The sequence below is a fragment of the Ostrinia nubilalis genome, chromosome 19 (genome assembly GCF_963855985.1).
Source record: "Ostrinia nubilalis chromosome 19, ilOstNubi1.1, whole genome shotgun sequence".
NCBI classification, from domain to species: Eukaryota; Metazoa; Arthropoda; class Insecta; order Lepidoptera; family Crambidae; genus Ostrinia; species Ostrinia nubilalis.
Window position 1 is genome coordinate 4,298,413 of NC_087106.1, and position 27,296 is coordinate 4,325,708.

Sequence of the window (27,296 nt, forward strand, 5' to 3'; positions counted from 1 at the left end):
AAGACAGGTACTTAGGTACATTTATTTTGAAATTATTTTATAAATGTGGAATCTATTAAAATTATAAAAGATATTTTTGTAACTGTCGGTAAAATCATGTTTACTGCGTCGAAATTGATAAGGTTTGTGTTTCTTGTGTTGTGAATCCGAGTACCTACACGTTTTAAAAGTAGATAGGAAAGAAGAATCTCCTTGTTTACTTTAAAAATTCAGCTGTGCTTTGCATTAAATAATGCATATCATTATACCAGTAAAACTACTGTGTTAATTTATTATGAAGTGTATATTGTTGTCTATGTTTTTGGTTTAAAACCAACAAAATAATAAGCTAGGACTTATAATTTTGGATTTCTTTGACGAAACACAACTGTGTAAAAATAAGAAATGTTTGTCTGTGGTGCTTGTTCTGTCAGTCATAAATCTGTCAAAGTGACATTTGCGATATTTACCTACGCATTTTATTTATCTCAAGAAAAATACATTAATCGTAAAAACAAAGCGATAAATCTACTAAAGCACATTATAATTGTGAGTGATATTGCACTTTTATTGCCATCGATAAACCTGTAAGTAGAGTTATGGCCGATATTTACTTCAAAGTTCTGTTCTTCAATTTATTCTTCTTGTTTTTATTCATCTCTAAGTTTAATAGTTTAGTGCGTTTATTCGAGTGTTTGAGACTGAATATGTTCTTTATCTGCTAAGTTTCTGGTTTATTATAAGCTGCTGATACATACAGTGCCAATTGAGACAAAAAATAATAATGACATCAGATTTTAGTCATCAACTTTCTGCATGGATGGAAATCTCCCAGGAATTTGGTTGAATTTAGTATGAGTAGTCCTTCCGCTTATGAAGATCGTTTGAATATTAAATACATTGAATACTAGTGTAGAACAAATTGTTTCTAAACCAGAATCTGCCTGTAATATATTTGTAAGTACCTATATTATCGCAAACACCAAGGACTACTTATAAAAAAAGGTATTACTTTAGGAAATAGAAATAGAAAATCGTTATTTGAAACGAAAACACGAAAATACAAATGGACAAAGAAAAAAAACAAAGGTATTTTTTGCCAAAGAGGCACTTACACCCACATAGTATATTGTTTTGCTTTTTAGAGTGATGGGGCAGACCCTTTCGGAGCCGGTGACTGAGAAGCAGTCGTCGACATGCCAGGACAGCCGCTACCTGGTGGGCTCGTCGTGCATGCAAGGCTGGCGGGTGTCCATGGACGACTCTCACACACACATACTGTCCCTCCCTGATGATCCGGGGACAGCGTTTTTTGCTGTATATGACGGTCATGGAGGTATGAAATAGAATTACAAGTTCATTTGATAACAAAAACTTCATGAATGGATCTAGTCTTCTATATTAAAATGAAAATGTGTATCTAATATTAAACATAAACTACGCTGTATGTACCATTAACTACTGTCACTGTTTAGTCTTCAATCCCTTATTTACGTTACGTTTATGTGTTTTCATTATGGCCACGTCTTGCAGAAAAGTTCTAAAATGAATTCATCCGTTTCTGCAACCTTTAACTCTGTAATAATTGTTTTGTCATAAAGTCCCTTTTTCCCTTTTCAGGAGCTAACATAGCAGAATATGCTGGAAAACATCTTCACAAGTTCATAACTGCTCGTCCGGAGTACCACCTTGGGAACATTGAAGAGGCGCTAAAGCAGGTAACTATGTTAATTACTAGAATAATGTTAATTTGAATAATAAGTGTGAAACAGCAATAATGCATTAAGAACCGAGTGGTTGTTTGGTACATATTACACAAAAATTACATGATTTGTTAATTAAGGATGTCATGGGATTTTGTTTGAAGTATTTCGAGCAAAGTTAAACTGATTTAGTATGCAGTTATAATAAAGGTGATATTGCAAGAAAAAATATTTTAGTCCGTACAGGAAGAATGTAAAAGGTAGGCTTAGGACCTGCAACATGATAAAAACTTCTTAGGACTACGATTATTATTAGAAAAAACTATGCTCTAAGGTTGTATAGTATTTTTACGCATTTATAAAATAAATTATCTCAATTAAAAAGCTGTTTACGTCTACTACTCAATCATTACACCATTTACAGATAGCATATCAGTTCACGTTTTAAAAGAAAAACAAGAGAGTGATTTTGTACAGTCCAGTTCATAAATATGTTGGCAGTGCCCAATGTTTCAAAATATTGTAGCATCCCAACTAATATTATAAATGCGAAAGTAACTCTGTCTGTCTGTCTGTCTGTTACGCTTTCCCGCTTAAACCTCGCAACCGATTTCGATGAAATTTGGCAGGGACATAGTTTGAGTCCCGGGAATGGACATAGGATAGTTTTTATCCCGGTTTTTGAAACAGGGACGCGCGCGATAAAGTTTTTCTGTGACAGACAAAATTCCACGCGGGCGAAGCCGCGGGCAGAAAGCTAGTTATGTTATAAACATGATTACATTTTATTGATGTTTGGGTTTGTATAGAAAATGATCGTTATAATGCTAACAACATTTTGAAACATTGGCGCTGCCAATGTATTTATGAACTCGACTGTACCTAATAATTTATGTCTGTAGTATTTTTTTGTGCTGTATAAACTATATTTGATCTTTCTTAGTGTAATGATATGATTTTTTGACCTGTGACCACACATTTGAGACACCTAATGTTTGTTTAAGTTTTGACAAAAGTAATTAGTTCACATTATTTACGAGTGGTCAAGCCTCGTAGATTTAGCAGTAATAACTGACGTCATCAGCACCTTAATCAAGACTAGATCGTTTCATCCACGAAGACGCCCCACCAATTTTTGGTCGAAGGAAGCGCGGGTTGCGGGGAGTTTGATCCGAGCAATCCGAGCGTCATTATTGTAGTGTGCGTGTGCACTCATGGATAACTTAGCATGTATCAATAACACTCAAACATTCGCCGAAGAATATTGGGGCGCGTCTTCGTGGATGAAACGATCTACTGTATGTTTAAACAAAAACCATTTTAAATACAACAAAAAAATCGTACTTCCTCTCCGTCAGCAGGGGTACGCCGTGACAACAGAGGGCCCCCGCTGAAAATCAGTTTCAAGACAAGCCCTGGCGGTCTTGATGTACGCTGAGCGGGTGCCTTTTTGTCAGAGGGGCACAAGCAGTTAATTGTCCACTTGTTTATTTCTCTCTGTTTTAATCTATGTCTTGCCTGCTTGTATACCTTTCTTGCAAATAAAAAGTTTTCTATTCTATTCTATTCTACTTCCAGGGTTTCCTAGACCTCGACCAAGCTATGTTAGAGGAAGACATGCTGCAAGAAAAAGTGGCTGGCAGCACAGCTGTGGTGGTGCTCGTGAAAGAGAACACTCTGTATTGCGCCAACGTCGGCGACTCCAGAGCCATCGCCAGCGTGCGCGGCGCCGTGAGTAGATAGCTTCGTAGCACAGTGGCTGTAGTACAGTGGCTGTAGCACAGCAGGGCTCCGTAGCACAGTGGCTGTAGCACAGTGGCTGCACAGTGGCTGTAGCACAGCAGGGCTCCGTAGCACAGCAGGGCTTCGTAGCACAGCAGGGCTCCGTAGCACAGTGGCTGTAGCACAGCAGGGCTTCGTAGCACAGCAGGGCTCCGTGGCCGTAGCACAGTGGCCGTAGCACAGTGGCTGTAGCACAGTGGCTGTAGCACAGCAGGGCTCCGTAGCACAGTGGCTGTAGCACAGTGGCTGTAGCACAGTGGCTGTAGCACAGTGGCTGTAGCACAGTGGCTGTAGCACAGTGGCTGTAGCACAGTGGCTGTAGCACAGTGGCTGTAGCACAGTGGCTGTAACACAGTGGCTGTAGCACAGCAGGGCTCCATAGCACAGCAGGGCTCCGTAGCACAGCAGGGCTCCGTAGCACAGCAGGGCTCCGTAGCACAGCAGGGCTCCGTAGCACAGCAGGGCTCCGTAGCACAGCAGGGCTCCGTAGCACAGCAGGGCTCCGTAGCACAGCAGGGCTCCGTAGCACAGCAGGGTTCCGTAGCACAGCAGGGCTCCGTAGCACAGTGGCTGTAGCACAGCAGGGCTCCGTAGCACAGTGGTGCAGCACAGCAGGGCTCCGTAGCACAGCAGGGCTCCGTAGCACAGTGGCTGTAGCACAGCAGTGGTGGTGCTCGTCAAAGAGAACACTCTGTACTGCGCCAACGTCGGCGACTCCAGAGCCATCGCCAGCGTGCGCGGCGCCGTGAGTACAAGCTCCGTAGCACAGTGGCCGCAGTACAGCAGGGCTCCGTAGCACAGCAGGGCTCCGTAGCACAGCAGGGCTCCGTAGCACAGTGGCTGTAGCACAGTGGCTGTAGCACAGCAGGGCTCCGTAGCACAGCAGGGCTCCGTAGCACAGCAGGGCTCCGTAGCACAGCGGCCGCAGCACAGCAGGGCTCCGTAGCACAATGGCCGCAGCACAGCTGTGGTGGTGCTCGTGAAAGAGAACACTGTATTGCGCCAACGTCGGCGACTCCAGAGCCATCGCCAGCGTACGCGGCGCCGTGAGTACAAGGCTTCGTAGCACAGGCCAACTTTGCACAGTTTTGCCTTTTAACACAGTTTTAGTCTGTGTCACAGTTTTGATGACATCTTGGCCGTGATAGGTCGAATAGCGAAAACTGGTGGGTGTGATGTGGCGTCGACTGTGCTTACAAATCGTCAAATCTCAAGTCTATCGTCAATCGTCAAGTCGGAGTGAGGAGTGTAGGCGAAATCTTCCATTTGCTTGATAAACTAGAGAAGCACATCCTGCAGTGGAGTCTCAATGACCTGCTCAACAAAAATGAACCTTATTATCTTAGGTGGTGGTGGTCTCATACGACTCCAGAACACAGTTTTGCTGTTTAGCACATTTTTGCTGTTTAACACAGTTTTACTCTGTGTCACAGTTTTGATGAGATGTCATTGATCTGAGTTTGAAATAAACAAATGTTACTCTTGTCTGATCAGCGTAGTTACCGGATAGTGTAGGCGAAGTCTATTTGCTTGCTAAACTAGAGGGTTGTGCTCCTACAGTAGAGTTTCAATGACCTGCTCAACATGTTGAAAAATGGACCTTATTACCTTAGGTGGAGGTGCTCTCGTACGACCACAAGCCGAACAACGAGGAGGAGCTGCGCCGGATCACGGCCGGCGGCGGCTGGGTGCAGCTCAACCGCGTCAACGGGAACCTGGCGCTGTCCCGGGCTCATAGCATTGACCGGCTCAGTTGCACAGTTCTGCTGTTTAGCACAGTTTTGCTGTTTAGCACAGTTTTACTCTGTGTCACAGTTTTGATGATTACTTATGTGGTCGTAATAGGTCGAATAACGAAAATTGGCGGGTGTGATGTGGCGTCGACTGTGCTTACAAAATCGTCAAAGTCAGTGTCAGAAGATTAGGCGAAATCTTCCATTTTCTTGTTAAACTAGAGGAGCACATCTTGCAGTGCAGCCTAAATGACCTGCTCAACCTCCACGTCCACGGGCTGGAAGACGTAGCGTGGGCAGGCCTCCTACTAGGTGGACCGATGATCTGGTGAAGGTCGCGGGAAGAGCCTGGATGCGGGGAGCGCATGACCGTTCATTGTGGAAAACCTTGGAGGAGGTCTTTGTCCAGCAGTGGACGTCATTCGGCTGAAACGAACGAACGACCTGCTCAACAAAAATGAACCTTATTATCTTAGGTTGAGGTGCTCTCGTACGACCACAAACCGAACAACGAGGAGGAGCTGCGCTGGATCACGGCCGGCGGCGGCTGGGTGCAACTCAACCGCGTCAACGGGAACCTGGCGCTGTCCCGAGCTCATAGCATTGACCGGCTCCAGAGCACAGTTTTACTGTTTAATACAGTTTTGCTGTTTAACACAGTTTTGTTCTTTAACACAGTTTTACTCTGTGTCACAGTTTTGATGATTACTTATGTGGTCGTAATAGGTCGAATAACGAAAATTGGCGGGTGTGATGTGGCGTCGACTGTGCTTACAAAATTTTCAAAGTCAGTGTCAGGAGATTAGGCGAAATCTTCCATTAGCTTGATATTTGAAATTATAGGAGCACATCCTGTAGTGGAGCCTAAGTGACCTGCTCAACCTCCACATCCACGGGCTGGAAGACGTAGCGTGGGCAGGCCTCCTACTAGGTGAACCGGCGATCTGGTGAAGGTCGTGAGAAGAGCCTGGATGCGGGCAGCGCAGGACCGTTCATTGTGGAAAACCTTGGGGGAGGCCTTTGTCCAGCAGTGGACGTCATTCGGCTGAAACAAACGAACGACCTGCTCAACAAAAATGAACCTTATTATCTTAGGTGGAGGTGCTCTCGTACGACCACAAGCCGAACAACGAGGAGGAGCTTCGCCGGATCACGGCCGGCGGCGGCTGGGTGCAGCTCAACCGCGTCAACGGAACCTGGCGCTGTCCCGGGCTCATAGCATTGACCGGCTCAAGAGCACAGTTCTGCTGTTTAGCACAGTTTTGCTCTTTAACACAGTTGGCGCTGTCCCGAGCTCATAGCATTGACCGGCTCAGTTGCACAGTTCTGCTGTTTAGCACAGTTTTGCTGTTTAACACAGTTTTACCCTATGTCACAATTTAGATGACTTCCTATGTGGTCGTGATAGGTCGAATAGCGAAAATTGGCGGGTCTGATGTGGCGTCGACTGTGCTTACAAAATTTCCAAAGTCAGTGTCAGGAGATTAGGCGAAATCTTCCATTTGCTTGTTAAAATATAGGAGCACATCCTGCAGTGGAGTCTTAGAGCGGCAATACACGGACCGCTTGAAGCAGTCAGGGTCGACAGCTTCAAGCTGTCGACTGCACAGTGAACTGCAGAGTTCTATGGACGAACCGCTCGAGCAGTTGTAACTGATTCGGGCCGTCGACAGCTCAGCTCGGCCAGCGACTGTCGACCCTGACTGCTTCAAGCGGTCCGTGTATTGCCGGCCTTAATGTTCTGCTCAACAAAAATGAACCTTATTACCTTAGGTGGAGGTGCTCTCGTACGACCACAAGCCGAACAACGAGGAGGAGCTTCGCCGGATCACGGCCGGCGGCGGCTGGGTGCAGCTCAACCGCGTCAACGGAAACCTGGCGCTGTCCCGGGCTCTTGGAGACTACGTGTTCAAGAGGAATTACCGGCTGTCGCCCAGGGAACAGATTGTTACAGGTAAGAACAGGTTGACCTCGCTTTGCGTGTGTGGATTTTGATAAATTAAAGAGTAGTAGGATGAGTTACACCACCTTAAATTCAACAGTAACAATAACTTTAACCGGGGTTTTTGTATGAAGTTTGACATACTTTTGATGTTTGTTATAATTAAAGTAAGAAGATGCAAACCAGGCTTAGCTTTTGTCTGCTAAAATTACAGTTTGGCACAGAAATACTTTATCGTGTCCGTGTTCCTGTTTTCCTTGGAAAAACCAATATAAAAGGTCCTATGTTTCCCTCAAACTATCTCTACACCAAATTTTATCTGAATCGGTTCTACTGTTTAAGCGCGAAAAAGTAACAGACTAAAACGATGTTTAGATTAGCAATAAAACTTGCACAAGTTGACTTCACAAGCTTACCACTGTGTAAATAGCTGTGGCAAGCCAACTTCTGTAAGATTTAAACAGTGCCGTGGTGACAGCTTGCGGAAGTCAACTTCTGCAAATTTTATAGTTAGTCTAAACCTCGCTTTACTTACGTATTCTTAATTAGTATAGATAGTTTTAAGGTAAATACTATCTATGTGTAAGTTATAAGGTTTTTAGATTCTTTCTATAATATACGCAACTAATTGACCTCATGATGAAGATGAAGAAGACTATGTAAAGTTTTATCATTGTGTTTGTTATCGTTACAGCGTACCCAGATGTGCAAGTGAGGCAGTTGAACGACGACTGGGAGTTCATTGTGATAGCCTGTGACGGCATCTGGGAGGTTCTGTCTAATGAGGTTAGTTTGAATTATTAGTTTTTGACATATTTTGTATAGCCTGACCAGGAACATAAAAACCCTGGCATAGAGGCGCGTCAATTGCATTTGATAGTGCAACACTGAGTACAGTCGTACCTGTGTTAAACTAATAGGCTAACTTTATGTATCAGGATTCAGGATTACGGGCTAATTTGATATTTTCCTAAATTAACGAAAAAATATTATTATAGGTAACCTGGTTTAAATAAATTAAATGAAATCATCAATCGAGCTAGTAGGATTTATTTTATTAATCATCAATAATCAAATTCAGAACTTGAATATTCAACTGCAATGTTTGCTCATGAACGCTTCAAACTCGGTACTTCTTTCCCAATTCCATAAAATTCAACACTTACAAAGTGACAATTTTTTTTAAAATAGGTAGTTGAAACAAACCACAGTTAATTTTCATAGTGGACTGTACTATGCGATAAACATGTCAGTCAATTTGACAACCTTTGTCGGAAACATTATTCAATGAAAATATTATCCGAACCCTTACTATTTCTCTTCGACAAATACTTTAACACATTGTGAACCACTTTTCTTTCACGACTATAAAAAGATTTTAGCAATTTAATTCACAAAATCAATTGCGCACATTTAAAATAAAGTTTGTTTACACTTTGACAGCAATAGACTGACATGCAAGGTGACATGTCAATGAAGTTTTCAGTTACTGTTGCCATTAAGAGCCATTTCACAAAAATATTCCGCGCGAATTTAGGTAAAAGCTGTCAACGCAACGTCAAAAGAGTAAAAAGAACGCTGAAATGGACAAAAAAATCTTGAGCCGTGACTATATTAAGACTTGATTTAAGTTATTAATTTTAAGGTAGAATGAGGTATTCAAACTTGATAAATTAATTTAAATTTTTAATAGAGTTTAATAAGTCTTTTATATTTCGATTCATAATGAAACACGAATAGGTATAATATTTAAAATATATCTTCTTCTTCTTCTTCTTCTTTTCAGCCAAATGACGTCCACTGATTAAAATATATATTATAGTCTATCCAATATAGCTTGATTAGAATGACGGCTGTCAAACGAATGTGACTAGTGCTGGGTATGTTTCGTACGGTTCACATAGATGTATCGATAAGTTTTCGAAAAAATGATATAAAAAATGCACCCAATTTTTCTTCATATCTTTATTCATAAAAATGACAATTATGATTTAAATTTAAAGACAGTAAAATTTAAATCATCATCATATTCAATTCATGTCACGGATGTACAACCTAAGTCGTAGTCATTATCATCAGTGTTCTTCAGTGGTTTTTTCCTCTCGCTAGAGGGCGGTGGGCATCTCTTCTAGAGCAACGGTGCTATGAATACCCAAAAAATTACCGGTGATTGATTTCCGATGTTTGATTATGAATGAAATGAATGAATGAAATGTTTTTTGGTTTTTAATAGTGAACATTTAGAAAAACGTATAACTTGACTTAAAAATGTTAAAAAATTAGTTAGAAATTTTTTTTGTTAAATATGTTAAAAAAATAGTTTTAATTTAATATGACATTTGTCGATATGTCCCAACACTAACATTTTTGTAACTCGAGATAACCTTGTAGAGACGTCGTTAATACTCTAGCTTGATTTTTATAATTTCGAATTACTACTTATTGGTGTAATTTAACGCTGCATTTACACGAAATTAACATTTTTATTGGAAGCACTGTCGTCGAAAATATTGTTTGTAGGTCAGACGTGAATTATTTCTTGTCCGCCAATATTTAGCTCTCATTGATCGCTACTACAAAGTTATGTCGTTACTTTTGATGGCAGCTGTCATTCTAATCAAGCTATATTGGATAGACTATAAGTACAAAATAAAGACAGTCACATAGTGAAAAAAAAATCTGCCCCCTTACAGCTCCATCATCGGACCCTGGATACGAAATATTCGTCAAGGCGAATCACACAAGCCCAAACTCCATAGGGCTCTATTGTTTTGTTACGGAGGTGGCTATTGCATCTCCTCCAGATCCATTATCAGACAGAGCTAAGAAATAAATAAATAAATATTATTATAAGTAAACAAATAACTAAAATAATTCATCTTACTATCTTACTTCTTACTAGTCTTACTAATATTATAAATACGAAAGTTTGTGTGGATGTCTGGATGTTTGTTACACTTTCACGCAAAAACTACTGAACAGATTTTGATGAAACTTTACAGTACAGTACAGCAGTACTAAGCAGTCTGTGTTCAATAATCACTCGGGTCGGAAGTTCCTATCGCAAGACCTTTGGTTCACTCAGTTCCGATACGACTCTAGTGCTGTGTGTAATTATTTTCGTGAATACACTGAGTTTATTAATTTCTACGAGTGGATTTCATTTTGCCTGAGACCTACGCCATGAACCCTGAACCAGAAGACCCTGTCGCCAGCGACAGCGACGCTCATCCATCCCTGGTGTCGACCAGAATAACAATGTATAGGCTATAATTTATGACGATCTGTGACAAACTAAATTTCAAGCGGGTGAAGCCGCGGGCAATACTACATATTTCATACTAGCTTTTTGCCCGCGACTTCTTCTGCGATGAAGTGGAAAATGGTTCTAATAGAATTAAAATATTCTAAGAAAATAAATTTTGTTAAAATAAATGATTATATTATTTGATATAAAATCTAGAAATTATTATGTTTAAATATTTGAATACTTACAAAATTATGAGATCTTTCTAAAACAAAATTAAAACACTACACCTGCCGCAGATTTCTTTGTAAACAATGTTTTTTTGTTTTTCCTTCAGGTGCTAAAATCACCAGGCTATTGTGTGCGCATACTCTGGAGTATTCCACATACAACTGGACGTCGGAGAAGCATAGATATTTCCATTAAGTCTACTCCCGCTACCATATGGAACTCCGCTAAAACTCGTGAGGGCGCCAACACTTGCTTTTTATCGAAAATTAGTATGAGCAGCTGCGCACGCGGTTGCCCGTTGCAGGCTCTATGCAACCACACTATTTTAAACCGTGGTCCCTAAGCATAAGATGGGAAACTGCACTCTCTTGAATTCTCTTGAATTTTCTTGAATTTGATGGTGTTAGGGGAATCCTAGGAATGAATACAGACTTTCCAATGGAATCTCCTCATCAATATTGCGAAATTGCGAGTTGCAATGCAATGTTACGTTTTCACTTGTTATTTTATTGTAATCTGACCTTGATTTTTCAAACACGTGTCAAAATAAAAAAAATAATTTAAATCAAAAGTACTAAGGAAAATTTCATTGATATCAACTTAGAAACAAGCACAGATCACAGAAACTAAAGGGAAATGTGACAAGGGACAAATTGGAACATATTGCTTGTGAAAGCAATGATGACAGTAGCGACGTCATTATGTAAACAGTTTATATTGCTTGCATAGTACTAAAGATTATTCGAACGTTGAATACTGATACCGCAGTGGATAATGAGCACATAATTTGATTTCTTTGTGTGTGTGAATTTCTAATACGACACTGAGTTTCGAACTCAGCACATTACTTAGCATCTCTCTATATTTCTATGGAACCAAGTTATCTCCAAAATAACATTCCACACCTTTTTAACATACGGCCGAATACTGAAACGCTACTCAAATCTTTCACTCAGCTGACGGGCTCCTAAATTTAAGTATCCTTCAATTTTAAATGGTATTCTCAAACGCCACTCAACGGATTTGAAGCCGTGATCAGCTAAGCAGCTCTCAAATGTTTACATAATGGCAACATTTACCAAAAAAAGTATGTTTTCATTTACACAAATGATAACTTTGCGTTTTTTATCCATTACACGCAGCATCGTTTGTTTATGTATTGTCTTTTATGTAAATATACTCAATCAACTTAACATAGAACAGTTTATTTTTAGTTTCTATTATATATAAATCTCGTTTTGTCATATAAAAAAATTAAGCTTGCATTTTTATTTAATTAAAAAAATAATTTTAAACGTGATACTTTTTATTGTTGAAATCTATTAAGTGGCGATCGTGGACCGAAACGTAACCACAATTGACATTTATCATTGTTGACAGAGCATCAAATTGACAAATCAACAACTCTTGGAAATGCTGCTATGCGATGTCCCCTTATTCCTCAGAAATAGGCATGTTTATGTATTGCGATTTCATAGCAGCTATTTTGGTTGTTACTTCGTGCACTATACGATGCACAGTTGGCTGTTAGATGTGGAAGATATCACCTAGTACACGTTCTTAACTTCCCGTTGCGTAGAACAGTAGGGTTATAATAAGTATTTGGTCCACTGGTTGTATGGCGTTTGGTGAGGGGTTTCAAAGAGCTTCCAAATTATGAATCCAGAAACAACACCGTTTCTTTTGAGACGCGGAACCTCGCTCGGAATTGCATGTCACTAGAATAATATTTTTCAATAGCGTTCAGCCTTATTGGGTTCCTGCGATTAGATCTAGGTATTTCCTCGAGGCTCGAAAGAAATGATAACGATGACACAGACATTATTTACCACTATTTAGGTCGATTTAGGTATAAGAATAGGATTTAAGATACCGCGCAAGCACTCTCAAATTTAACGGCTGCTCAAGACGATTTGACAGTTGTTTGAGTAATGCTTATCGTTGAATGGCGTTTCAGTATGCGAAAATTCATTTGAGAGGCGTTTGAGTGCAACTTAATTTGAGAGGTGCTTAAAAATTGAGAACTGCTCAGATATTGTTTTGAGTATGCGAAATGTAAGTTTAGGAGCTGCTTAACTATTTGAGAAGCCGTCAAATATTTAAATGGCGTTTCAGTATTCGGCCGATAGTCAGGTAATAATTTTAATAAAATACGAAGCACGTCATCTATCAATAGGATATATGTATATTTTAGAAGTTAATAAATTATGCATAAAATATAAACACTAGAAGTTTAGTTAAATCGTAGAATTTCTGAAAAACAAGTACTAAAATCGTACTGAAAAAAAAGTATTAACATGTTATCTAATTTATTTATTAAACGTCGAATTTTATCAAAGATTTTGTACTAAAGTTTTTGAAAATATTTTATAGCCTACATAGAAAAAAATTAGGATTCTAAATCGTGAGAGAATTTTTTTTCGGAGCGTATTGCCTCCAAACAAACAATTAAATCTTTCCTCTTTTATTAGTATAGATTTAACAACAAAGCTTCCCTCTCGAAACAAAACGCTTCTTTTTCTTCTTCACGAAACAAAACTCAAAGCGGATAAATAAATAAACAAATCTTTGAACAATTTCACAGCGCCATCTAGTCCAAAAGTAGGCCACCAATATGCTTGTGTTAAGGGTGCTAGCTTAATGGATATACTTTTTTATAATTTATTTATTAAATTAAATACATGGTACCTACATATTACACATAGTTACACCCAGATCCGTCAAAGAAATTAAAATTCATCATTTCAATTTCTGCTCGGCCGGCCGACTCGAAACAGCCTCTCGGCATAGTATCAAATGTATTTGGTCGCCGTACAAATCACCGCTTTACGACACGAACGCACGTAAACGTCACGGCGGGAAAAATGACACAGGTCCTGCCTTGACGGGCGCTCGCGCCATACTAATCGATGTCGGCTTGCGCATTGTAATTTATACTGATATTCACATCAATATTTTGACAAAGTGGTTACTAATATTTAAACAATAACTGTAGAAATCAATTCTACAATGAATATTCTTTATTTTGGGATACTTTTATTGCAGTTATTGCTGTGTTTTTAAACCAAAAACCACGATCAAAATGTGACGTTAATCTTCAAATTTGCCAAATTATTTTTAGATTTTACTCAATAATGGTAATGAAATTCAAGAATCTATTTCATTAATGGACTACAAGAATATATGTCCGATGATTACTATATATTTTTAAGCTTATTATATGAGCATAAATAATAGATACAGGACTTTGAAAATGAGTCTGCGGCAATTTTTCCGTAAAATGGTTGTGGGAGATGGGGCACTGTGAATTAAGCAAAAGAGTTTTAGTAAATCCGTTTCATTAATGGTCAACACCAAGGATTGACCTATCTTTCGCAGTTATTAAATAATCTCTGGGTGTTGCTTAAGATAGTAATTCATGCTTCCAAAATCTTAGAAATTCGCACGAAAATGTAAAATGGCTCTTAAAAGAAATTAGTACCATTAGTTTTCCGCAACATGGCGAGGGTTTTTATGTTCCTGGTCGGGCTATATCAGCTTTTTTTCGTGACTTCACCTGCGTGTATTTCGATCTGCCACCGAAAGTCGCGCGTCTCTCGATGATGATCCCTTACAAACATCTTTAAAGTCATTTCAGTTGTTTATCTACGAGCTCTTTCTTGGTTGGTTTTGGCAAAGTAGAATAGGACCCCTACTTTTTTTTCGGAAAGAGAGGGTCGTCCACTCTGCTACTACAGTGGAGACTAAATGACCTGAAATGGATGGTGGTGACGATGATGATGATGGTCATGAAAGTCTTTTATTTTCTGCAAATATGATTTTTACTTTACCCCTGCAACATTTCGGGACAATGGGCCAGTGCCGAGAAGAAACAGCGCAAGAATAGTCACCTTTGTCAGCCTCTTTATCAATCACTCATTAGATGATGTTAGGCTGAGTTCCACCACCTAACTATGACGATAACCAATGTTTTTTGTATGGAGTTTGACAGATTTTTGACGTTAGTCATAGTTATAGATAACCCACGCTGAACTGAAATTTATTCTTATTCTAACTAGGTATATGGTTTCCAACATGGCAAAAATCGGAACCAGCAATCCGGTATTGACGGTGGCGCCCCACTGTCAATGTCATGGATAGGACAGTTCAGTATTTTGGAACTATAAAGTAAGATGGTGCAACCCAGCCTTAGTGATGATGATGTTTATGATGACGATAACCACGATCACGATGATGATTTTTCTCTAGGAGGTGATATCGTTCTGCCGCGTACGCCTGCTCAGCGGCTGGGAACCAGCAGCTGTATGCGAGGCGCTCATGCAACGCTGCCTGGCTCCCAACTGCGCCACCGGAGGCCTGGGCTGCGACAACATGACCGTGCTGCTGGTCTGCCTCGCGCCCTTCCCGCGCGCGCCGCCGGTGCGTATGACGTAGGCAGCGGGCTGGTGACGTAGGCGGCGGGCTGGTGACGTAGGCAGCAGGCTGGTGACGTAGGAGCCAGGCTCATGCAGCGCTGCCTGGCTCCCAACTGCGCCACCGGAGGCCTGGGCTGCGACAACATGACCGTGCTGCTGGTCTGCCTCGCGCCCTTCCCGCGCGCGCCGCCGGTGCGTATGACGTAGGCAGCGGGCTGGTGACGTAGGCAGCGGGCTGGTGACGTAGGCAGCGGGCTGGTGACGTAGGCAGCGGGCTGGTGACGTAGGAGCCAGGCTCATGCAGCGCTGCCTGGCTCCCAACTGCGCCACCGGAGGCCTGGGCTGCGACAACATGACCGTGCTGCTGGTCTGCCTCGCGCCCTTCCCGCGCGCGCCGCCGGTGCGTATGACGTAGGCAGCGGGCTGGTGACGTAGGCAGCGGGCTGGTGACGTAGGCAGCGGGCTGGTGACGTAGGAGCCAGGCTCATGCAGCGCTGCCTGGCTCCCAACTGCGCCACCGGAGGCCTGGGCTGCGACAACATGACCGTGCTGCTGGTCTGCCTCGCGCCCTTCCCGCGCGCGCCGCCGGTGCGTATGACGTAGGCAGCGGGCTGGTGACGTAGGCAGCGGGCTGGTGACGTAGGCAGCGGGCTGGTGACGTAGGCAGCGGGCTGGTGACGTAGGAGCCAGGCTCATGCAGCGCTGCCTGGCTCCCAACTGCGCCACCGGAGGCCTGGGCTGCGACAACATGACCGTGCTGCTGGTCTGCCTCGCGCCCTTCCCGCGCGCGCCGCCGGTGCGTATGACGTAGGCAGCGGGCTGGTGACGTAGGCAGCGGGCTGGTGACGTAGGCAGCGGGCTGGTGACGTAGGAGCCAGGCTCATGCAGCGCTGCCTGGCTCCCAACTGCGCCACCGGAGGCCTGGGCTGCGACAACATGACCGTGCTGCTGGTCTGCCTCGCGCCCTTCCCGCGCGCGCCGCCGGTGCGTATGACGTAGGCAGCGGGCTGGTGACGTAGGCAGCGGGCTGGTGACGTAGGCAGCGGGCTGGTGACGTAGGAGCCAGGCTCATGCAGCGCTGCCTGGCTCCCAACTGCGCCACCGGAGGCCTGGGCTGCGACAACATGACCGTGCTGCTGGTCTGCCTCGCGCCCTTCCCGCGCGCGCCGCCGGTGCGTATGACGTAGGCAGCAGGCTGGTGACGTAGGAGCCAGGCTCATGCAGCGTTGCCTGGCTCCCAACTGCGCCACCGGAGGCCTGGGCTGCGACAACATGACCGTGCTGCTGGTCTGCCTCGCGCCCTTCCCGCGCGCGCCGCCGGTGCGTATGACGTAGGCAGCGGGCTGGTGACGTAGGCAGCGGGCTGGTGACGTAGGAGCCAGGCTCATGCAGCGCTGCCTGGCTCCCAACTGCGCCACCGGAGGCCTGGGCTGCGACAACATGACCGTGCTGCTGGTCTGCCTCGCGCCCTTCCCGCGCGCGCCGCCGGTGCGTATGACGTAGGCAGCGGGCTGGTGACGTAGGCGGCGGGCTGGTGACGTAGGCAGCGGGCTGGTGACGTAGGCAGCGGGCTGGTGACGTAGGCAGCGGGCTGGTGACGTAGGAGCCAGGCTCATGCAACGCTGCCTGGCTCCCAACTGCGCCACCGGAGGCCTGGGCTGCGACAACATGACCGTGCTTCTGGTCTGCCTCGCGCCCTTCCCGCGCGCGCCGCCGGTGCGTATGACGTAGGCAGCGGGCTGGTGACGTAGGCAGCGGGCTGGTGACGTAGGCAGCGGGCTGGTGACGTAGGCAGCAGGCTGGTGTGGTGACGTAGGCAGCGGGCTGGTGACGTAGGAGCCAGGCTCATGCAGCGCTGCCTTTCTCCCAACTGCGCCACCGGAGGCCTGGGCTGCGACAACATGACCGTGCTGCTGGTCTGCCTCGCGCCCTTCCCGCGCGCGCCGCCGGTGCGTATGACGTAGGCAGCGGGCTGGTGACGTAGGCGGCGGGCTGGTGACGTAGGCAGCGGGCTGGTGACGTAGGCAGCGGGCTGGTGACGTAGGCAGCGGGCTGGTGACGTAGGAGCCAGGCTCATGCAGCGCTGCCTGGCTCCCAACTGCGCCACCGGAGGCCTGGGCTGCGACAACATGACCGTGCTGCTGGTCTGCCTCGCGCCCTTCCCGCGCGCGCCGCCGGTGCGTATGACGTAGGCAGCGGGCTGGTGACGTAGGCAGTAGAGATGGGTTATACTAGGTAAATTTGATACTAGGTGCACCTATTCCAAGTATTTATTAATACTTGATCCAAATACCTATTCCACCTAGTACGTAGTAATTATACCATACTTGACGCGACTAGTGTGGACTAATCCACGTATTATGACTTTAAAATACAATTTTCTTTGAAAAGATACAACCGTAGTATTAATAATGCAATTTGAAATTGAATAATAATGTTTTTGCTGGCTGTTGATTTATTGATATCCTCCCTTCATATTTCAACAGGCTATTCCTATCTCACACCTGCCTGCGCTCAAATTTGTTTGTCAGACAGAGACGGAGTGAATCTCTACGTTCGCACATAAGCCTAGCGAGAAATACGCGGTGCGCGTAATACACGACTACGGATTATGCAATAATAACCTCTATTACTTTAATGGTAGGGTCGGAAATCGTGTAATTTAAAAAATACTAGGTGGACGACTACGGATTATGCAATAATAACCTCTATTACTTTGATGGTAGGGTCGGAAATCGTGTAATTTAAAAAATACTAAGTGGATCAAGTATTTTAAAAATTGGAATAGGTGCCACTTAGTACTGTAAAATACCTAGTGTGTGGATCTGTTCTAGTAAATACGTCTCATATCTAGTAGGCAGCGGGCTGGTGACGTAGGAGCCAGGCTCATGCAGCGCTGCCTGGCTCCCAACTGCGCCACCGGAGGCCTGGGCTGCGACAACATGACCGTGCTGCTGGTCTGCCTCGCGCCCTTCCCGCGCGCGCCGCCGGTGCGTATGACGTAGGCAGCGGGCTGGTGACGTAGGCAGCGGGCTGGTGACGTAGGCAGCGGGCTGGTGACGTAGGCAGCGGGCTGGTGACGTAGGCAGCGGGCTGGTGACGTAGGAGCCAGGCTCATGCAGCGCTGTCTCGCGCTATTCCCGCGCGCACCGCCGGTATGTAGTTATGTGTAGTAACTGGGAATATTGCCTAGAATAGAAATATCGCAATAAATAGTTACATACCAGGATTAGGGCGGGAATATTCCCGCTTAGTGGGACATTACCGGGCGCCGTATAGCAATATGGCTGTGCTTTTGATCTGCCTCGCACCCGTCCCGAGTGAGGCGCTGGTACGTAAGATCTAGATTTAAACTTTATTAGTAGTGTGCAGTACTGGGACTATTACCCAGTGCGGGAATAATCCCAATTGATGGCAACATACTAGAGATGTGATCGAAGACGTTAACGCATCATGTGCTGTTGGTCTACCTAGCTCCCTTCCCACGTGAGCGTCGGTACGTATAATAATGTACAAGATATTTGTGTTTCCCGAGAAAATGCCCAGGACGGGAATATTCCTGCTTGGTGAACTTTCCCGGGGACGTTAAAGCTACGTGACTGTCCTGCTGGTTTGCATCGTGCCATTTTCTCAAGTGGCTCTTGTGAGTATGATACTAGACGTGTACATTTCCTGAGAACATTGCCAATATCACACAAATATTCTCGCTTAGTGGCAATATTCCGGGAACGCCTAAATGATTTTAACTGAAAAATTCTTAAGATTTTTTATGATTTTTTTCTACTACGCATGAAGCTTTGCATGACGTTGTGCTACGGGATTTGAGTCTATATTAACTATGTGCATGTTTGTTTTATTGAATGTTGCTTTATGGCGGTTATCACACTGCGCCGCGCTCCGTCGCGGAGCGCGGGGCGACAGATTAATTCATTGTATGTAAGTACCTCGGTTTGTATGGAAAACTCGCGCGGCACTTCACACTGACAACGCGTCCGCGCGCGTGATTTTTTATATGAAATCACGCGCTCCGCGACGGAGCGCGGCGCAGTGTGATAACCGCCTATTTGTATTCAACTAGCAAGTTATTAAATAATATTGTTATTCTATTTATCGATTTTTTTTATCTTATTTTTAGCCACGTTAGATTCATAAAGACTGACAATAGGGTTGTGACGTCAGTCATTGCAACACAATATTCAAGATGCAATGCATACAACTTTAGTCTTACAGTGCTAAGTTTTAAAGCCGAAAATTGCTTGCAGTCCCCGTTCAAATGCCTGGACACGTCGCGTCCGAACAAGTATTGGACCCTGACTCCGTCGCGGCGGTTCTCCTAATCTACAGCTCGTACAAATCAACGCTCAATTTCACGAAATCTCACTAAAGCCCGGTCTGTGAGCACGTAGAATTTTGTCCAATGACCCCAAGCTACCCATCCTTATCGCTCGTGCGTAATTATATTGCTGTCGCGACTGTGCGACGCGCGCCCGCAGTGAGTGTGCGAGCGCGACAGCAACATAATTACGCGCGAGCAATAAGGATGGGTAGCTTGGGGTCATTGGACAAAATTCCACGTGCTCGCAGATCAGAGTATACATAAAAACGTTTTTGATACTGGCAATAATTTGAGCTTAACACCCGATCGAGCTAACTGCGTAACTCGTTTGAATGCGACTTCCCCACTTACTTACACACCTCCCCGCGTTCGCCCCGTCCGTACCAGAGCGACGATGTGACGTCACGGCCGCCAGGTACGCAGTTAACTCGACCGGGTTGTACTGCTGAACGAAAGTGGCGTTTATTGCGATGAAGTTTAGAGTTATTTCGCATTGGGAGCTTACCTTGTTGCTAGCTCTGCTTCTAAATTCTTAGTCACATGATGGCATGTATCTTTGATGTACCATCGGCAACAGTGTTAACTATCCATTGCCTGTTATGTCGTCTCGTTCTATCGCAAAGAATCACCATTTGACGAGAGCGAGAGCAAAAACGGAAATGGATAGTTAACAGTGTGGCCGTGTGTACCTAAATCTTAACGAGAGAAGAAAAATTGATACTTTTAGATAGTGAGATGTCGTGACTGCCGGCCATATACTGTGATCATGTTTCAAAGTGTTCTGGTACGCTTGGCTGTTTTTTCATAAAATTATCAACATATTTAGAAGAAGTTATAAAAAGCGTGTATAAATAAACAAATGTAGACATACCCACATACGTCATAGATAGAAAGTAGATCAATATTTCACCTGGAAATGCCAAAGCAGAGTATTTTTTTAATAATTTTACTGTTATTAGAACGTTCTTCCAGAAAGTTATTATTTGTTTTCATGCGTCCTAAATACCTATAGAAGTTTTCTCTGTACCCACCGATAGAGATTAAGGAGCATTCATACAGTTTTGTAATTTAAAAAGACAGCCAAGTTTCATTCGATCTGTGATTGTTTCAGACATTTTAAATCGATGCGTTATTAATGAAACTTTATTATGTGAACGTTCGCACAGGAAGACTGATGTGTGCCATGATTTAGTTTTGACATTAATGACAGAAATATTTTGTGTTTGTCATACATATTCAAGTGTCAAATTATGTGTTCACAGTCCTGTACTTGATTGTTTTATACAGATGATTTAATTTAGAATGGCATACACTGAAAAATTTAAAGAACAGTGGGTACAACAGTCCATATATCGCTTTAATAATTAATACTCTTCCTAAGATGTGATATCTAATAGATTAAAGTACAAAATGTAGCGAAACGTGCTAATATCCTTCAGAAGGTACTTACTCGGTCAAATGCTACTTGAATTATAACTTTATTTCGTTACAATGATATATTTTTGTGTTGTCATGTACATTCGTCTACGGAACTATTTTCATTAAAACCGACTGTCAAAAGATCTCAGAATGTTGTTTATAATATAATAAAAATATGTAGATGAATGTGCAATATTTTGTGTTGTTTGTTGTGTTCGAGAAATTTTGCTAACTATCAATGCTTTTTTATGCTATTGCTTTATCTTTAATGGTGTGTTTAAATAATGTGATTTTGCATGGTTGTACATGTAGAGTGTGTTCATAATTTCTTTAAAAATGTTTAAAACACATAGTAAAGTTTAATAGAAAATATGAACGTATTCTATTTATTTTTATCTTGGGAGTTCTCAAAAATTGCATGTGTCAGATTTTAAATGCATGTTGATTATTTGCATGACTAAAATGACGACTGATTTTGAAATTGTTGTGTTTTTTAATGTTACGTGTGTCATTTTTATAAACCATTTTGATGAAAACATTTTTTTAGGAATTCTGTCTGCGATTATACTTGTTGCATGTTTGTTTGAATTTAAATTCTTCTCGTTGGTTTTGATACTGTTTTTATATTTCAAATAGGATTTAATATTAAGCGTTCAAGGCCGTATTTTGAAATGAGATAGCGAGAGGCGAAATGTTTGTAGGTTGATAAGAAAACAATCTATTAACAAAAGTAATAAGTGGCAAATGCTGAAGAAAACGCGCAAATAATACAAAACTAAAGATTTCAAATTAAATTAATTGGTTGATTGATATTTTTTTTACATTTGAAGATATGGTCTTGAGGTTTTACTATGGAACCTAACACCGCTCGCTTCGATTGTGTTGTCACTTGTGTTGCTTGCATTAATAAAGTTTTAGAAAATATACCGCTTTTATTTATTTATTCTTACATTTTGACTCTTTTAAAAACCCCTGCCCGATGTGCCTATAAAAGTGACGACTTCAAATTCGTCTTTACGTCGCGATTCAGTCACACCTATGTGTCAGGGTCTTAAAATTTCATAATTAAATAACAATGAAAATAAGTTGATAGTTTGTGTGCTTTTACTATCTTGATATCATAACAAGAAGAGAGCTTGGTTTTTTAAATGTGGTGTTGCATGCTTTTTCGTGCTTGATTAAAATTTGATGGAATCTGCTATAAACTCTGCTGAAAACTGGTATTCAAGGCATCAGAAACTCTTGGAAAGGTTGGTTTCTTTATTCTAATTTAATTATGTATGTCTATGGTATGAAGGTAACAGAATAGAACCAATTTAAAATATAAGTTCTAATACAAAGTACAGGCACAAAAAGTCAATCTACCCTACTCCCATTTCAGGACACCCCGTTGCCAGTTGAAGACAAGTTAGACAGCAAGTTTATGACCAAGATGGAGGATCTACTATACGTGGAAGATGAGGAGGAGGACCTGAAGTGAACAACTTCCATTCTGTCTGTAGTGTAAATGTGTGTAAATAAAGTAGGCGTTAGTGGCTTCTATGTTTTTGGCGGGCGACCAAAATTGCGGTCACAGATAACGAAAATTTTACTTCAAAATTTTGAATTCAAGCATATAGACAAAACATAGACACGGACCAATAGGAACCGTGGAAAGTGACAGTTTAATTGTCATTTTGATTTTCCTTTGCAGGTTAAGGCAAAGGCAATAAAAGGCATATTTTTTTAAATATCGTTATTTTTAGAAAGGATAGCCAAGGTGAGATTCTTTTAGATTTTTAGGCGATTTTGCGTGGAAAATAACAAAGTATTAATTCTTGTATGAACACACAATTTTTTAGAAAGTTGGAACTTGCGATCTCACAGAAGTTCACAGAACTACAAACTGTATTTTCTATATTTAATGCGAATCACACCATGAGGCCCTCATTAGGTACGTGTTGGCATGCTGTTTAAAGTAATTAAACATTCAAAATATTTTCTGCGCAGTATTTTGGTATGAAAATGAATGCATTTACGAAATAAAAAAAATAAAATTAAGTAAATTCGGCTGGACCGCTTTTGATAGTTTCCATTGATATCTTTTCAAGTGTGTTTTTGTTGCTCAACCTTATGAAGAGTTGATAAGGTTTAAAACGTGGTGGCCACTATATTACCACTGCCTCGAACGGAAAAAGCATTTTTTCAGATTTTTCTTCCACAACAGATTTGTATTTATAGGAATATCATTTAGATATGAATTGCCATGGATTTGAGATTGTAAAAGGAATTCCTTTTTTGTAAATTTAGATTTTATTCGAAGTGCTACATAAGTGTTCCTATTATTTTTTACACACTTGCAGAACTTGTGACGTCATAGTTTCCTAAACGCGTGTGCCATGAGGGTTTGCCTCCTGCGCTCACTAGTTGACGCTACTGGCGAGTGATAGGACAGTGCCGCCAACCTGTAGGATTCGCGCCACGATAAACTTTTATAAAAGATTTTATCGATTTTGCATGATAAGTTATCTAAGTCGGTAAGATTTTATCATAGCGCGCGTCCTATCCCGGCTGGTGGCAAAATAAATGTGATAGTCCTCTTACCGCTTCAGCGCTCATCTGTTGGCGCCACTGTCTTCGTCACGAGGATGTTTTTTTATCCACAACGAGGAAGCTCTTGGCCTGTATCTCACCTGATGGTAAGTGATGATCAGGCCGAAGGTAGAAGCGAGCTTCACCCGGAATCCTCAACCACGGAGGTATTGGCTATCTTATATCTAACTGCCGGAACACAACAATGCTGTTAACATTGTTGTTATGGCGACAGACTTAGGTAAGATGGTGGTAGCTAGCCAGGCGGACTTAGAACAAGCCCTACCACCAAGCAAACCGAACAGAAAAATCTGCCCCCACTGGGAATCGAACCCGGGACCTCTGCGTTTGAAGCAGGTGGTCTTACCACTAGACCACAGAGGCGGTTTAATGTGACAGGATCTTACTCGACTGTGGCGCTAACTGGTGAGCGCAATTAGGCAACATAGCACACACGCACACGTGTCTTTTAATTTATTTTTTACTAATGTGATTTACTAAAGACCCACACGCATGTAATCTTTGTATCAATTGTTAATTTGTTAATCAATTAATTAAGTCAACGAATATTGTTAAAATTTTATTGTTATTTTTAACGTGAAATTAATTTTTATTAATGTAATTGAAATTGTTTGGTGATAATGTCTGATGTCCATTTATTTGTAGTTTTAACAAGTTAATATTAAAAAAAATATATTAATGATATTAAGATACTAAATAAAGGCTTTTATGTTTGTATATTGCGGTATTATAGGTATTAGATTAATTATTAAAAATGAAATAGGTATTCTGTTAATATGACATTACCTAATATTATAATTTAGACTTAGCCATGCATACCTACGTGTGTTTTTAGTCAGAGAGATGTTTTTCTTATGACTTTTTAACTTGTAGTAAATGTAACTTCAAGGAAGACCCGTATTATTAAACGCACTTGAGTTTGAGTCTATATTTAAGAGTAGATTTTTTAAGCCAGTGCTTTATCCATTACCTAATTACTGAATTCGAACAATGACCGTTTAATCTACGCTTGAGTTTTGACTCAAGATTTTTGAGTCGTTTGAGAATACGCGTCACGGGGCTATTCACAGTTCTTGATAAAGTTTCATAGTTTCCCTAACGATATCTACATAACTTGTTCATTATCCGTTACTTCATGAAACTAAAAGTGGTAGGTAATTTACCTGACAAATAGAACTATCTGTCAGGTAAATTAAGTACTTATTTGGCTATCATTGGGCTTTGTCAGGAAGTGGTGAATCAGGCCTTGTAAGTTTGTAAAATACTTATTATTTGACTCATGGTTTATTGTGAATTGTTGATGGTTATGTTATTGTTTAAATAACGTTATATTGCACGTTTATAATAACGTTATATTGTAGGTGATTAGCAAAACTTAAGAGGTCATATTTATTAACTTGCATTTAGTAGACTCCTTTCTAAAATCTATGTAGATAGGTTAACAGATCAGCTTCCATGTCTTTCCAATTAATACATACTTTCCAAATGCCTACGATCTATTTAGACCGAATCTATTGGTTTTCCTTGTTTTCTTCTGATGCTCAAATTAGTAGAAAAACTCGTGGAGTAGACAGTCATAAGGGTCGAAGCACACGATGCATTGCGGCGGCAGTGCGACGCCGGAGCGGTGTCGCTGCGTCATCTTACATAAAAGTATCTATGGCGGGCAGGATTATTCCGCTTTGTTCACCTGGGTGAAGAAAGTGGAATTTTTAGTGTCCTTATTTCACCTCGAATCGGAAACATTTCACCCGCCACGTGATATCACGCAGGTGAATTGATTCGACTAAATCAATCGCCTTTGTTCATCTAGGAATTCACCTGAAAAATTAAGCACCTTAGGTGAAATCCATTTTCTTCACCCATGCGAACAAAGTGGAATAATCCGACGGGCACACGAGCGAAATCATTGCGATGCGGCGCCGCAAAGCATCGTGTGCTTTGGCTCATACAATCGTATAAAGTCGAATGTAACTTAGTAGGATATATTCCACAAAGATGCTTTTATTTACAACGAACAAAGTATGAGCTTCATTTTGGAAGATTATTACAGCGTTTTTCAGTGTCATGTCATCATTGTAAGTTTGTGCAGTAATACCATTAATTCGACGTATTTGTGTCTAGGAAATGTACAATATGTGGTACAATTTTAATAATCTCAAACATTTTTAAGGCTATTTCACTCAGCGTAATAAACAAGAATAGGTACTTAAGTACTCCCATAGTGAAAGTTATCGGAAAGGTGTTAAAATTTTATCAATATTTAAAAAAAAAATCTGTGGAGATTTATTAAAATTGTTCTATGTTTAGTAAAATTTACCGAAGTAGGAATACAACTTACGCGTAAAAAAACTTTAAAAATTATGCAAGATTACGCTATTTACAGTGTGTTATTATAAAATTTATATAAAAAAAAATTGTACATACAAAATTATACTTAAATATTGTATAATAAATGATCAACTGTCCGGTGTTTGTATTAGCTGATGGTACTTATTATACCTACCTATTTACCCGACTGTGCCAGAAGGAAGGTTTTGTTTTTTAAATTACGTCTCCTGTATTATGACTTCCATTGACCAAATAATGGACTTAACTAGCAAGTCCAACATTTTATTGTTTTCGGGACTTAAAACAAAGATAAACCTAGAAACAGATAAAGTTTCAATAATAATTTTATTCTGGAAACTAAGTAAGTATGGCGCTGTCCATACAAAGGGTTAACATCAGGAAAAGTGCTAATGTTGTACTTATTTCCTGGCTTACATTTGACTTCTAAATCGTAGTTCTTTTAAAATGATTTTGGGACCAAAATAGAACCGAGTCTTGCATTTACTTCTAGATCTTGAAAATAGTTCAACACTCCATTTTTTTAACAAAACTGCCAAACTTTATTTTTATTAAAAATCTGTGCCAATAGATTTAGTTCCTTTTTTACTACCTAGTTTTTATTGACAAATTGGGGTGAAACTTAAAGTTCGGTCATTTTTACTGTGTTTTGAAAATAATATCATCAGCTAAAACAATCGCCTACAGTTACAATTTAAGTTTTAAATTAATCACAATCGAGAGTAGATGGATGTGTAGAAATGTGACATATCTGTATAGGCACTATTGCTAGTCAAATCTACATGTAGTGTGTACAGTGTATTATGTTTCATAGACCATGTTGTAATAAAGTTTTACATTTTTATGCGCTCTTTTATTCAAGGCATAGTCAAGGCGGATAGCCTTCTTCTTATCGTGTCGACAACAAACATACACAGTGCAGCCCAAAATTCTGCTACAAGAGTGGAGTCAGCAGCATTCATTAAATCCTCCTGCGTGCAGTTGCTCGGGCACTCAGGGCACGAAAAAAAAAAGGGAGATTAAATTAGATTTATTTTAGTCAAAGTAAACTGGCTGGACTTGCGCCTTACCAAGTTACACTTCGTACACTTCGCATGTTTTATTATGTTAGTCTATGAATGGTTAGCCATAAGAAAGAACATCGATATAAAATTTGAGAAAAAGTAAAAATAAAAGGTCATGTCATCAATAAAAAAATAATGGCCATTAAGTAGAGCGCGAAGCCATAAAATATGAAAAGAAAGTAAATTTTTTAGGAAACGTTCAAAAAGTTTGTAGTCAGATAAAAAAAGTAAAAAATATAAAACAAAAGAATTGAGTTTTCGTAGTAAAGCCACATTTGTTGTGATTCAAAGTTTATTTGCGTGATTCAATTATGCATTAATTTTATTAACCAGATTAATGGCTACATGACTAACGTTAGATTAACTTATCTACTTACGAGTACCTAGTTACCATCTGTATTGTCTTTGATAGAGAAAATAGAATCCCTGTTTTATTATACGCATGGTGTAAGTAGATAATAATGTAGCTAAGAAAGTAGGTATTCATATTTTATTTAGATTAAT

The 27,296-nt window shown here is 41.3% G+C and overlaps 1 protein-coding gene and 1 non-coding gene across 2 annotated transcripts; one reads left to right on the plus strand and one right to left on the minus strand.

Annotated features, from left to right (window-relative positions):
- LOC135081122 (probable protein phosphatase 2C T23F11.1) lies at positions 1–26,572 on the plus strand. The gene is made up of 8 exons (XM_063975865.1): positions 1–122; positions 1,125–1,315; positions 1,600–1,697; positions 3,261–3,413; positions 6,971–7,151; positions 7,834–7,925; positions 14,866–15,036; positions 22,169–26,572. Exons 1-8 carry the CDS (start codon positions 97–99, stop codon positions 22,265–22,267), a joined length of 1,011 nt encoding a protein of 336 aa, XP_063831935.1. The 5' UTR covers positions 1–96; the 3' UTR covers positions 22,268–26,572.
- On the minus strand, positions 23,671–23,742 carry Trnal-caa (transfer RNA leucine (anticodon CAA)). The gene has a single exon. It is a non-coding gene; the product is annotated as a tRNA-Leu (tRNA).
- Positions 26,573–27,296: the final 724 nt, after the last annotated feature.

Coding starts and splice junctions, on each gene's coding strand:
- LOC135081122 (XM_063975865.1), top strand. CDS start 97: ATGTTTACTGCGTCGAAATTGATAAG. Junction 1,316..1,599: donor TGTATATGACGGTCATGGAG/GTATGAAATAGA, acceptor TTCCCTTTTCAG/GAGCTAACATAGCAGAATAT. Junction 15,037..22,168: donor CCTTCCCGCGCGCGCCGCCG/GTGCGTATGACG, acceptor CTCCCATTTCAG/GACACCCCGTTGCCAGTTGA.